Raw genomic sequence first — 14587 nt, forward strand, 5'->3', positions numbered from 1 at the left:
GGTCGCAGCCGCTTCGTCAGGATACATAATAATGACAAAAACAGTGTTTAAATACCTGTGCAAAGAGGAGGTCCACCCCGCCGCCTCCGTCCGTGCTGCCCGGGTCCCGGTGCTGACGTCACTCCGCCCACAGGATATGACGCGACTCCGGCCCATCCGGCTGGCGTGGTGAGGCTAGGACAGAGGTAACCAGGGAAACCATCAAACATTGCTGCGACCAACCAATCCGGTCACAGCCTATTGTAAACAGTAGTGATAATCAATATTAAAGTGACCTGTGCATAACATCAACTAATCCGTAATGATTTTCCCTTTTGTTACTGATCAAAAACAATATATAAGTGCAAAGATACATAAAATGACGATCGTACCCAATTACTACCCAGCAATTGATGATTACAGCAAGCTGGTGCTGCACATAATAAACCTGGTATCTGCATAATACTTATGTCTCCTAATGTTAAAAGCCATTTACCATAAACACCTACACAATACTACATTACTCCCATGGTAACTAACTAGAATTAAATCCTGCCAAGCTCTAACAAGACAAATGGAATCTACAAAAAGCATCTTAAGCTGAGGGCTTCATTTAAACCCTTAGGAAATTGTGTATTTAAAGTAAAAATCCATTTTGCTTCTACCTGTAGAAGTTTCTTTGACCTATCACCCCCACGTATGGAGAATGGTACATGATCAATTATTTTGTAGCGTAATGTCGCCATCCCATGCTTTGCTAGCATGAAGTGGCGTGCCACCGGCTGGTCACTATTGCCTGATTTGATGGCTTCGCGTATGGCATACCGATGTTGTGCCATCCTCGTTTTAAAGGCACACTCAGTTTTACCCACGTATGTCAATCCACAAGGGCACGTTAATAGATAAATGACAAATTTAGAGTCGCAAGATAAGGGGTATCTTATAAAATACTTCTTCCCTGTGTGAGGGTGAAGTATTTTATAAGATACCCCTTATCTTGCGACTGCCCTGGGCCCCCAAGGGCTTAATCCAGCCCTGCCTCTATGAGGTGAACTATGGTATTTAACAAAGGGTTTGTGCCATAGAGGACCTGGCAGCGCTGTGTGGGAGGGCTGGTGGTGATAGGTGTGGAGAGACAAGGTGTTTGGATGGCTGCGAGTGGTGGAAATACCAGACGTGCTGTAACATCCAGGCATAACCACGTGGTAAGCATTTATTTCTGTTAAAGAGACAGCTAAAAACAGTCATATGAACATTTACTCTACTGAAATGTTAACGTTCAAAAGGTTTTGCCATTTGCTGACCTTGTCAAGTCAGCCTTTACATGTTTCTAAAGGTTAGCACTTGAGTATTAATCTCCTGTTTATCATACCACAAGGGGGAAAACATCCTGCCTCTTGATTTTCAGTCTGCCATAATGCCAGTAGCTTTCATGTGATCATCTTTTCTTACAAACACAGACAGAAATGGGATTCACCAGAGTAAAAATCTGTTTTACAAATACATTTTACAAACCTTTTGTGTTCTGTAAAACTACTGTCTGAAGATGGTGGATACTTTAGACATTCAGGGGCATATCCAATTTAGTGGTAAAGGTAAAAATGTGTGGACCTGGTTCAGAACCGCTTGGTCCCCACACCCCCACCCCCTCCAAATAATGAATTAGGTAATTGAAAGTTCTTAATTTGCATAATTAGGCCAATAATTACTAGAGATGAGCGGGTTCGGTTCGCTGAGAACCGAACCCCCCCCGAACTCCACGTGTCAAACACGGGTCCGAGCCCGGCTCTGTTATTCCCGCCTGACTCGGAAAACCCGAACGAGGCAAAACGTCATCATCCCGCTGTCGGATTCTCGCTAGATTCGGATTCCATATAAAGAGCGGCGCGGCGCCGGCATTTTCACTTGGGCATTGTAGAGGGCACAGAGAGGACATGGCTACGTTCTCTTAGTGTCAGTTCTCAGTATCAGTGCTTATTGCTGCTCAGTACTACTAGTACAGTGTCTCTCTTGTGCTGCATCTTGCTGCTGTAGGGTGCTGTGGTAGTAGTGTCCTGTGACTGTGCATCGGTCATCATCATTCCAGTCACAATGGTATCTTGGGGGTGACAATTCTAGAGTGCTTTTGTGCTGCTCAGTAATACTAGTACAGTGTCTTGTGCTGCTCAGTATCAGTTCTCAGTAGTATCATCAGTGCTCAGTATCAGTGCTTATTGCTGCTCAGTTATACTAGTACAGTGTCTCTCTTGTGCTGCATCTTGCTGCTGTAGGGTGCTGTCGAAGTAGTGTCCTGTGACTGTGCATCGGTCATCATCATTCCAGTCACAGTGGTATCTGGGGGAGGGGGACAATTCCAGAGTGCTTTTGTGCTGCTCACTAATACTAGTACAGTGTCTTGTGCTGCATCGTGCTGCTCAGTGTCAGTTCTCTCAGTAGTATCATCTGTGCTCAGTATCAGTGCTCAGTAGTATCATCAGTGCTCAGTATCAGTGCTTATTGTCTTGTGGTGCTCAGTAACACTACATTACTAATACTAGTACAGTGTCTTGTGCTAATTGTGCTGCTCAGTATCAGTGCTCAGTAGTATCATCAGTGCTCAGTATCAGTGCTCATTGTCTTGTGGTGCTCAGTAATACTACATTACTAATACTCAGCGCTGTAACTACCGGTGTGCCCGGTGTGCCTGGCACACACTGCAGTTACCCTGAGGGTGCACGGCCAGCGACTTGTAATGAGTCAAATTGACTCATTACAAGCCGCCAGTCTTTTGCAGTGCGCCGCGCTGGAGGAGAATCAGCAGCGCCGGAGGCAGGGAAGGAGGAGGAGGGTGGGGGACTGGAGCCGCAGCAGCGCTATGTCATTGGTAGTAGCGCCGCTGCAGCACTCCCCTCTCCTTCCGTATTCGCTGCCCGGAGCTGCTGTGAATGCTGGGATGCGGTTCAGTGCTCAGTAGTATCATCAGTGCTCAGTATCACTGCTCATTGTCTTGTGCTGCATCGCGGTGCTCAGTAATACTACATTACTAATACTAGTAGTGTCTTGTGCTGCATAGTGCTGCTCAGTATCAGTGCTCAGTAGTATCATCAGTGCTCAGTATCACTGCTCATTGTCTTGTGCTGCATCATGGTGCTCAGTAATACTACATTACTAATACTAGTACAGTGTCTTGTGCTGCTCAGTATCAGTGCTCAGTAGTATCATCAGTGCTCAGTATCACTGCTCATTGTCTTGTGCTGCATCGTGGTGCTCAGTAATACTACATTACTAATACTAGTACAGTGTATTGTGCTACATTGTGCTGCTCAGTATCAGTTCTCAGTAGTATCATCAGTGCTTAGTATCAGTGCTCAGTAGTATCATCAGTGCTCAGTATCACTGGTCAGTGCTCAGTGCCTTGTGCTGCATCGTGCTGCTCAGTGTCTGCCATTTGATATAATTCCTGTGATACTGGCTTTTAATTCTAGTGATTTTGTCATTTTCTTCCAGTGACAATAATACCATTGATTAGTACGAATAATTCCTTTGATACTGGCTTTTAATTCTAGTGATTTTGTCATTTTCTTCCAGTGATTTGGACCAATAATACCATTGATTAGAACGAATAATTCCTGCGATACTGGCTTTTAATTCTAGTGATTTTGTCATTTTCTTCCAGTGATTTGGGCCAATAATTCCATTGATTAGAACGAATAATTCCAGTGATATTGCCTTATAATTCACATGATACTGGAGTCTAATTCTAGATGGGCCAGGTGTTTGTGTCGCTTAGCTTAGCCATCCAGCGACCGCCATCCAGCGACCTTGGTGCACCTCTTTTTTTCTTTGCATCATGTGCTATTTGGGGACTATTTTTTTTTAAATGCCATCCTGTCTGACACTGCAGTGCCACTCCTAGATGGGCCAGGTGTTTGTGACACCCACTTGGGTCGCTTAGCTTAGTCATCGAGCGACCTCGGTGCAAATTTTAGGACTAAAAATAATATTGTGAGGTGTTCAGAATAGACTGGAAATGAGTGGAAATTATTGTTATTGAGGTTAATAATACTATAGGATCAAAATTGCCCCCAAATTCTATGATTTTAGTTGTTTTTGAGTTTTTTTTTAAAAGTCACCGGAATCCAAACGCATCCGAATCCAAAACCCGAAAGGGTGGTTTTGCCAAAACGCGTCCGAATCCAAAACACGACCGCAGACCCGAATCCAAAACCAAAACACAAAACACGAAAAAATGCCAGCTGCACATCTCTAAATTACATGTTATTATTGGGGTGAAATTGAAATTCTGTAAAGTGCAGAATATTGGGTTAAAAGATGTCGGACAGGTATATGGTATAGCTGATTACCCAAAATCAACTTTTTTCAACTTTTTTTTTTTTTTTTTTTTGTCTGTATTAAAATGAAAAAAGTTACCTTTTTATAATTGTTTTACTTTAAAATACAAAGCACAGAACAACCGTTTGAAGCATTTTAAAAGCATAAAATGTTTTTCTTTGAGACAGTAATAGACATCTATACTGTTTCCAATGTTTGTTTTTTTAGGGTACAGGCTGATCAAAATTTTTTTTTACATTTCCTGTGGATTTTGGGTGAGAAAATAATTTGCAACCATTTTTTCCCAATTGGATAGCGCGGCAATTCGGAAGCGCACATACCTGTGGTAAGAACTTGGTCGTGATAGTCGCTCTAATTTTTGAATCCTAATCATGTGGCTAATTGGGTGTGCCCCTTATCCTCTTTACTGCTTCACATATTCTACAACATGCATATATGTGGATGCTTCAACCATAACTGGTCAGCATTTAAAGCCTAAATTGTGTATACTTGTGTTTTAACCATATTTGTCAATTTGATAACAATTTTTTTTTTTTTTTAATTCTTCTTTCATTTAGACTGGATCATACCATCTATAGTTGATCTACTTGAAATCTCCCTGGATATAGGCAGTAACTTCAGGTTGCACAAAAAAGAAAAAAGACCTGGATTGTACAACATGACCATACAAGGTATTTCCACTCATGTTAAGTCAGTAAAATAGCTCATGGATAATCGAGCCGCTGGAAGCAGAAAGGTAGCACAGACTCTGAATACTCATCCTGTTAAAGTAAAATTCATTGAAATAATGTTATAGCCTGTGTGGCCGAAGAGACCCTCCAGCCACAGGGGTAATGGCAGCCGTGGCACTGAAGGGGTTAACTCCTCATGCTCTGCAACATTTTGAGAGACAATGGGCGCTTGACGCCACTTTTTGAATGCAACTGGTGCTAGGCACCATATTTGAAATGTACTTACGGCGCTGGGCGTGGACTTTTTAAAAATATGTTTAATGATGTGTCTTAACATGTCATATGTAGTGCTCTGTGCACAATTGTAGGATTGCATGTTTAAATGTATTTATAGTTAAGATGTGGTCACCTGTATTTTAAAGGGAAAAATGCACTTACTATGTCTGAATAAGCATCTCCTATCCTCTGGGAATAGGAAGTGGCATGCTAATCGGCTCTGCTAGCAGATGTGTGAATGACAAAATCCTCTTGATGTTGGACAGTGCACGGCAGGTAATGGCTGTGAGTGTCAGATTGGGTTGGGAACCTGTATTTATTTATGTAGCTGGTTTAATTGATATACGAATCCTGAATGGTAGATGCAGGAAGGAAAAACATTTGTTTGGGAAATAAAATACAAACCGTATTTGGAGCTATGTGATAAATTTATCAATGAATGTTAAACTGACAACAAACGTTGTCTGTGTGACAGGAAGGAGGATATTGCTTCATGCACTTATCTCCTTTTGAAATGTAATTTTTTTATTTGTATTTTGTAAGATATCCTGATTGGATGGAAAGGACTCAGGGGGGAAATGACCCCCTGTGGTACTGTGTGGTTTTATTGTATAAAAAAAGGTAGCCTGTGAGCTCCAAGTGTATTATACCAGTTTCATTCTGCTGTAACATCTTGCTGTATTGCTGAGCCTTTTTGAAGGCTGTACTTGGGCAAATAAAGATCTTTTGCCTAAAGATGACCACTTCATCTTGTGACCTGCAGGACTATGCCAAACATAGCCCCATTCTTCGGCTGTCCAGGGAGCACCCAACGTCTCCAAGTTCCGCCTTCCGCCAGCTACTGGTAGAGGCCTAGTCAAGCGACTAGTGGGGATTCATCAACACCACACAGGTGTGGTAAGGCAGCGTGTCGGCACATACAGAGCAGAACCGTGGTTCCAAACCGGAGTTTGGTGGTGGCAGTGTAAACCCGCCCACTGCGCAGTGGATGGAGTCAGTAACAGGCGGATACTGACGGTAAGCGGTAATCCCCTATGTGGCCAGGTCCCGTGTGACCTAAACATCCATTCTGTGTACTGGGGACGGGATGCCTCCAGCCACAGCCTGCAATATGTATATTTATTATTAGCAAAGTTTTCTTTACTGAAGCGTGACAAATAACAAGATATTACACATGAGAGAAGTTTGATATTGCTAAGAGTTATGCAGACCACAAGGGTGATCTTCCAGGTTCTTAGGTGGTTGTTGTGGGTATGCTGGGCAGCGTTGTTACACTCACTGTTCTGGGCTGTTTGGCTCTAACCAACTCACAAATTAATTACCCGAGTCGATGCATGTTGGAGGGGCCCAGAGGGGGTCCCCCCCTTCATTCTCACCTGTTGGCAGCCTCTCTCTCTTTAGCAGCCAGCACACACTGCTTTGTGCTGGGCTGCAGTGGACCTGGGGAGGCTTCTGCTGCTGAGCTACAGCAGATCTCCTCTGTCTGCAGGGTGGTGGATCAATGTGATCACAGTAATCGTACCCTCATGAATCTACCCAGGGCTGAAGGGCAAATGGCACCCCATGTGCAGTATTACTTTTTAGTCATTGTTTTTTAAGGGGGATGGCCATGCCCCTACATTACGCAGGCACAGCTGTTCTCTTTACGCCCCTGGTGCACAGCATTGCACCTTCATAGCCACCATATATAGCCGCATCAGTTTGCCACCTGTGCCGGACTGATAGGGGAGTCCTGCTGCCTGTCAGCACTGATTATCGCAGGTGCGTACTGCATCTAATTCACAGAGATATGAATTCTTCCTAAATCATAGCTGTCTGTGAATTAAAGGCAGCTCATGGCCGATGTAATTGCCGATGTCAGAGCCTGCATGACCGCTTGCCGAACTGAGGAAAACACAGGGGGTGGTGCCCCCTTTCACAGACAGGGCAGTGCCCACAGTGATCCCACTGTTGGAAATGATGTGTGTGCAGGTGTTAATATTTCAGAGTTATATAGGCACACACCAGGGGATGATTCATACTATGTACAGCCCAGTTACTAAACTAGTGGTGTTAGCTTTTGAAGATAGCAGATACAGCCATACCCACTGTTACATGTACACTGGTGATGGAGTGGAGCTGGAGAGGAACAGGGACTTCTATCTCCCACCATTTCACTACACAGTCTTATACAGCAAAGAAATAAGATGGCCCCTGCACATTCTCATTGTAAGCTTGGTGGCCATCCCTGTAGGATAGGAATGCTAAAGTCTGTGCAGTAGCACTTTCAGCATCCACCCCCACCAAAGTACACCACCCTGGTCTCGACACAGCACAGGACTGTGTGATTGTACTCCTGTCACCCACTGCCTCTTCCTGTCACTCTGTGCCTCTCTCTGCCACCCACTGTTTCTCACTGTCACCCACTAGCATGTGGCATACTCTGAATTTGAGGTGGGTCAGATGGTGGGGGGGTGGGCAAAGTATATTCTTGCACCCGGGTCCACCACTCACAAGTTCCACCACTGAGTAGCTTCTTTTATTTATGATTTCAGCCTAAGTATTGCAAGACCTACCTAGTCATACCTAGGGATAGGATGAGAACACAGAATACTCCCAGTGTGAAAGGTATGAGCAGAATGGATGGAGAAATTTGAAAAACAGTGCTGTGTCCTACAGCATGGGACACACAGTAACTTAACTTATTAATAAATAAGACACAGCAGCTTGGTACAGCATGAATAGGTCAGGCCAGTCTGTACATTTAATTTCTATTTAATTGGTTACTATATGGTGCGTATGTAGTCTAGAAAAGACCAGTTTATATCCAACACTGTACAATAAATATTCTTAGTTAAGGGGGGTATACACGGAAAGATCTGTGTTTAAAATCTAAGCAATCTGACTAGATTGCTTAGATTTTAAGCACGGATCTGCCGTGTGTATGCCCCCCAGCGATAGCGATGCGCGGCCCCGCAGGCTCAATCTAGCGGGTCGCTCACTTCAGCGCTGTGTGAAGTGAGCGGCCCCCCGTCGTCGCCCCCCCCCTCGCTCATCGCGCTGTGCCGAGTGGGGGGAGAGATGTGTGCTGAGCGGTCTGTGTTAAGATAGCTTAGCACACATCTCTCCCGTCAGTACCCTCCTTTATACCACCAACTGTTAATTGTCTTCATGTCTATGTTCAAAATCCAAATCCAAAATCAACAGATTTACCAACAATCTTGGGTACTTTGCATACTCACAGCTTTTGCTGAGATCTTTGTAAATGTAGACTTGCATGCAACATCAATATTTATCTTCCATTATGATGGATGATATGTCATACAAGAGAACTTTATATAATTATTATTTATGATATTATACTAAAATACACATGACAAAATTAGACTAAACTCAACATTTTGCGTGTGTTCAAAGTGGTCAGTGGTGTTTTCGTATATTTTAATATAGCCATTTTGTAATATAATTTAAGTCATGTCAATGTCCTCCTTGATCTCCAAATTTTGCTATAATTTCTTGGTTGAAAGGATTCTGTTTTCCAAAAACTCCAGGCCATCTTTGTAATACTTCTTCCCAGATCAAGTCTGCTCCAACTGCAGAGGAAATCTGTGGAAAAAAAAGTTGTTAAGCCAAACTGAGTCAAATCCAGCTATTTTAACATAAAAGATAAGTTTTTTTAATATGGGTAACAAATTAAAGCTTGAAATGTTTGTCATTTCAGAGTTTGTGCACCATAATGTTATGGTTTGACGTATGAATAATTTGGCAATCCTGTTTTGCATTGGCTGCTACTATGGGAATGGAAATGCTGACAGAAATTGATTGGACCAATAGTAGTGACAAATCAGTGAGACACCCACTATTAACTTTGTGATGTATGCAGATCAGAGCAATGTTTGTGAGAGACAGTGGCAGCATGAACTTTTTACTTCATACAAAACATTAAGTACAATACATACTGTGTTGTAACTATCCACCAAGAAAACCAAGTAATACCTGTAGTGTGCTACACCCCTCTCTTTTAAATAAGAAACAGCAATTTAACATGTAAGGTAATATGGTAACACTAATTGTGAAGTAATTGTCAAGTATTATTTGGATTTAGCCACATTACTACAAGTCCGGCCTTTGAGGTGGTCTTCAGTTTCTCACGGAATAAACCATGAAGCAAAAAGGGTTTCCTTGTAGAGTTTCTTCTGGAGCTTATGAAGCTTCAGCCAACACAGTTGTAAGTGCACACTCTTGTTAGGTGCTGGTGAAATAGATGGAGTTTCCTTAGATGCATCCAGGTGACTGGACGGGCTAAGGTGTTATGTCCTGCACATTTCCTGTTGGATCCACCTCCTGCACCTGACATAGTTCTGCAGTTGGGTTTGCGACCTCCTTCCATCAGAGGTCAAGGAACTGGTCTACATGACATCCCCATGTTCTGTCCCCTATATCCTGTGTAGTTCAGACCTACAGTTATTGTTCCAGTTTGTCATTTACTGATTTTACTGTATAATAATGTGGCAATATTGCTTGGCCAACTCTAAAACTTCTGGATGGGTTCTGGTACACATAATTGAATTGTTTGTCATGACCTTCTTGTACACAATGGGTTTCAATAAGTCTCAATGTGACCCATTTCTGAAGAATACTGATCTCAGGCCAGCAATTGTCTGTTCTGATGTAGTTGGTGTCATCTTGGGGACACCAGGGGGTAGATTTACAAAGGTGCCGGTTTATAGAAGTGGAGTTGTTGCCCATGGAACTAATCTTGCCCATAGCAACCAATCAGATTCTACTTGCCATTTATGTAGCACTTTCTAGAAGATAATAACTAGAATATGGTTGCCATGAGCAAAATCTCCAGTTCTATAAACCCACACTTTAGTAAATATACCGCCAGGACACTTGAAATGCACATCCACTGCAATCCAACACATGGGGTGAATGAATGCACCACAAAGTCATTTTGGGCAGGTGGTGGCGCATTTCTGGTTTTCGGACATCCTTCACAATCTTTAGTCAGGGTTTCAATATGCTCATCAGTGCTTGGTCACCACACAAATCTTCTTGTGGCTTTTCATTGTCACAGTACCCTCATGTAATCTGTATAACACCCAACACAACAGTTCCATGTGAATAATAGTGAGAAGAGTTTAAAACCTTTTAATCTGTCCCTCCATGCAGGCCCAGCCACAGGGGAGTACTAAGGGTACAGTTGTACAGTTCCCTGACACTCTGAGGGGCTCTAGCCACTGAGGAGACTACAGAGACCAACCTACTTTAGATTCCGCTTCAGCTGGCCCTGCCTGTGCCACTACAGTGAACACTGTAGGATGCAGGCATGAAGAGGAACTGGAAACCCGGCTGCCACGGCATGAGGAGGGACTGGGAGCCCAGCAGCCATGGCAGTCCCTCTATGGAGGATTAAGAGGGACTGGAAGACTGGCAGCTGTGGCATAAGGATTGAATGGGAGCCCAACATTTGTTTTATTAGTGCAGCAGCATGACGTCAAGATATCACTCAGCTGAACTGCAGTGGAGCCGTGAAGAGTAGCAGCATATCACTCAGCTGAACTGCAGTGGAGCCGTGAAGAGGAGCAACATGAGACATAGAAGGTAAGTTTGGCTGGATCCAGAGAGACACAGTAGGTACACTGCTGGGGCCAGGGAGCCAAAAGGGAATGAGGCTAGAGCAGAGAGAGGGGGAATAGGGCTGTAACCAAAGAGGGGAATCAGGCTGAAGCCAGAGAGGGGAATCAAAATAAATATATATATATATTAGAGATGAGCGGGTTCGGTTCTCTGAGAACCGAACCCTACCGAACTTCACGTGTCAAACACGGGTCCGAGCCAGGCTCGGTTGTTCCCGCCGCCATTTTCCCTCGTGCATTGTAGAGGGTACAGAGAGGACATGGCTATGTTCTCTCAGTGTCAAATCTCAGTATCAGTGCTCAGTATCAGTGCTTATTGCTGCTCAGTAATACCAGTACAGTGTCTCTCTTGTACTGCATATTGCTGCTGTAGGGTGCTGTGGTAGTAGTGTCCTGTGACTGATTCGGTCATCATCATTCCAGTTACAGTGGTATCTGGGGGGAAGGGGGGGGGGGGTGACAATTCCACAGTGCTTTTGTGCTGCTCACTAATACTAGTACAGTGTCTTGTGCTGCATCGTGCTGCTCACTGTCAGTTCTCCGTAGTATCATCAGTGCTCAGTATCATCAGTGCTCAGTATCACTGCTCATTGTCTTGTGGTGCTCAGTAATACTACATTACTAATACTAGTAAAGTGTATTGTGCTAATCGTGCTGCTCAGTGTCAGTTCTCCGTAGTATCATCAGTGCTCAGTATTATCAGTGCACAGTATCATCAGTGCTCAGTATCACTGCTTATTGTCTTGTGGTGCTCAGTAATACTAAATTACTAATACTAGTACAGCGTCTTGTGCTAATCGTGCTGCTCAGTGTCAGTTCTCCTCAGTATCATCAGTGCTCAGTATCACTGCTCATTGTCTTGTGGTGCTCAGTAATACTACATAACTAATACTAGTAGAGTGTCTTGTGCTAATCGTGCTGCTCAGTGTCAGTTCTACATAGTATCATCAGTGCTCAGTATCACTGCTCATCTGCAGGGGAGGCAGATATAACATGTGTAGAGAGAGTAAGATTTGGGTAGGGTTAATTTGTTTCTGTGCAGGGTAAATACTGGCTGCTTTATTTTTACACTGCAATTTAGATTGCAGATTGAACACACCACACCCAAATCTAACTCTCTCTGCACATGTTATATCTGCCCCCCCCCCCCCCCTGCAGTGCACATGGTTTTGCCCAACTGCTAACAAAATTCCTGCTGCGATCAACTTGGAATTACCCCCATTGTCTTGTGGTGCTCAGTAATACTACATTACTAATACTAGTACAGTGTCTTGCGCTGCTCAGTTTCAGTTCTCCATAGTATCATCAGTGCTCAGTATCATCAGTGCTCAGTATCACTGCTCATTGTCTTGTGGTGCTCAGTAATACTACATTACTAATACTAGAACAGTGTCTTGTGCGAATAGTGCTGCTCAGTGTCAGTTCTCCGTAGCATCATCAGTGCTCAGTATCAGCAGTGCTCAGTATCATCAGTGCTCAGTATCACTGCTCATTGTCTTGTGGTGCTCAGTAATACTACATTAGTAATACTAGTACAGTGTCTTGGCTAATCGTGCTGCTCAGTGTCAGTTCTCCGTAGTATCATCAGTGCTCAGTATCATCGGTGCTCAGTATCACTGATCATTGTCTTGTTGTGCTCAGTAATACTACATTACTAATACTAGTACAGTGTCTTGTGCTAATCGTGCTGCTCAGTGTCAGTTCTCCGTAGTATCATCAGTGCTCAGTATCATCATGTCAGACAGTCCGTACGTATACTGGCAGGAAAAAGAGGCAATTTGGAGGCCCTTGCACAAACTGGCTTTATTTTACCTAAGTTGCCCCCCCTCCAGTGTGTACTCCGAAAAAGTGTTTAGTTCAGCCGGTCACCTTGTCAGCGATCGGCGTAGGAGGTTACTTCCAGAAAATGTGGAGAAGATGATGTTCATCAAAATGAATTATAAATTCCTACGTGGAGACATTTACCAGCAATTGCCTCCAGAAAGTACACAGGGACCTGTGATAGTGGATTCCAGTGGGAACGAATTAATACTCTGTGAGGATGATGTACACAGTGAAAGGGGTGAGAAATCAGAGGATGAGGATGAGGTGGACATCTTGCCTCCTGTAGAGCCAGTTTGTACAAGGAGAGATTGATTGCTTCTTTTTTGGTGGGGGCCCAAACCAACCAGTTATTTCAGTCACGGTCGTGTGGCAGACCCTGTCGCTGAAATGATTGGTTTATTAAAGTGTGCATGTCCTGTTTATACAACATAAGGGTAGGTGGGAGGGCCCAAGGACAATTCCATCTTGCACCTCTTTTTTTATTTATTTATCCTTGCATCGGTGCTGTTTGGGGACTATTTTTTTAAGTGCAATCCTGTCTGACACTGCAGTGCCACTCCTAGATGGGCCAGGTGTTTGTGCCGCCGACTTGGGTCGCTTAGCTTAGTCATCCAGCGACCTCGGTGCAAATTTTAGGGCTAAAAATAATATTGTGAGGTGTTCAGAATAGACTGGAAATGAGTGGAAATTATGGTTATTGAGGTTAATAGGATCAATATTACCCCCAAATTCTATGATTTTAACTGTTTTTGAGGTATTTTTAAAAAAAAAACACCCGAATCCAAAACGCATCTGAATCCGACAAAAATCCGAAAAGGTCGTTTTGCCAAAACGCTCCGAATCCAAAACACGACCGCGGAACCGAATCCAAAACCAAAACACAAAACACGAAAAATGCCCGCTACACATCTTTAATGACAAAATTGGTCTCATACATTTCCTGTGATTTTTGCTCTATTTTGAGTTTTTTCGTGTTGCTTTGAGATGATTGTGAACGGGCAATCAGTAACAGTTTGAGTGGATTTTAGTCCGAGAGGGGCTACCTATCAGTATTTTGAATACAACGGGTAGCATGACTGCATTGTTATAGTGGGAGGTCATGATGTCACATCATGGTCATAGACAGCTAGTTATTATGGTAGTGATTTGATATGTATATTTGGGCTGTCATCTGGTCCTTTCTCTTTACCAGTCACTTATCCTCAGTAGCTGGGTTGTTTTATTATAAGGTTTTATGCTTATGATATTTTAAAAGATTGTTTTCACTATTCACTATAAGAATCTGTTCATGAGTCAGATATTATGTGTAATGTTTAATCGATATGTTTATATAGTGCATAGTGTTTTTTACTAAATTTTTTCAATATTATTTTTTTCTTGTTGTGTACACACAGTGTCCCCATGGTTACAAGCCGAACTCTGCAACGTCACTTCCGCTCGACTGTGGGAAGCTGGAGACATCGCGGGAGTTCAGCAGACGGCCGGGGCAACGGGTTGCCATGGTCACCAGGCCGGGCCCTGCTACGTCACATCCGCCCCGCCGCCGGAAGTGTATGTCGGAGCCTGCAGGCAACGTGATAGGGGACGCACGCTGGTGGGGGAGGCCCACGGGGTAAGTGGGTATTTATTGTTTGTTTTGCACAGTGTTAAATTGTTCTGAGGAAGGGGAGCACGTCCCCGAAACGTCAACGCATTTTGGTTTAATACAAGTTACTCTTTTGCTTACTCCGAGTGCCGCCTCTTTCTTTGCTGTTATTCTGGGGTAGCCATTCTGATGGAAGGCACAGCAGCAAGTATTTCTATATTCAGCTAATCTATTGGAGTGCTGGAGCTGCTGCATTACTATTATAAACCCCAGCGTGTCGTGCAGACATAGGGGTTTTC

The 14587-nt window shown here is 43.6% G+C and overlaps 1 protein-coding gene across 2 annotated transcripts in view; it reads right to left on the reverse strand.

Annotated features, from left to right (window-relative positions):
• Nucleotides 1–7996: 7996 nt before the first annotated feature.
• AOAH (acyloxyacyl hydrolase) overlaps nucleotides 7997–14587 on the reverse strand; it is a 439135-nt gene continuing 432544 nt past the window's right edge. For both annotated transcript variants that reach the window (XM_063922510.1, XM_063922509.1), the window contains one exon: nucleotides 7997–8843. In XM_063922510.1, the coding sequence (XP_063778580.1) occupies nucleotides 8715–8843 (129 nt within the window). In that variant the 3' untranslated portion in view covers nucleotides 7997–8714. The remainder of the gene's footprint in view (nucleotides 8844–14587) is intronic.

The sequence above is a fragment of the Pseudophryne corroboree genome, chromosome 5 (assembly GCF_028390025.1).
Source record: "Pseudophryne corroboree isolate aPseCor3 chromosome 5, aPseCor3.hap2, whole genome shotgun sequence".
NCBI lineage: Eukaryota > Metazoa > Chordata > Amphibia > Anura > Myobatrachidae > Pseudophryne > Pseudophryne corroboree.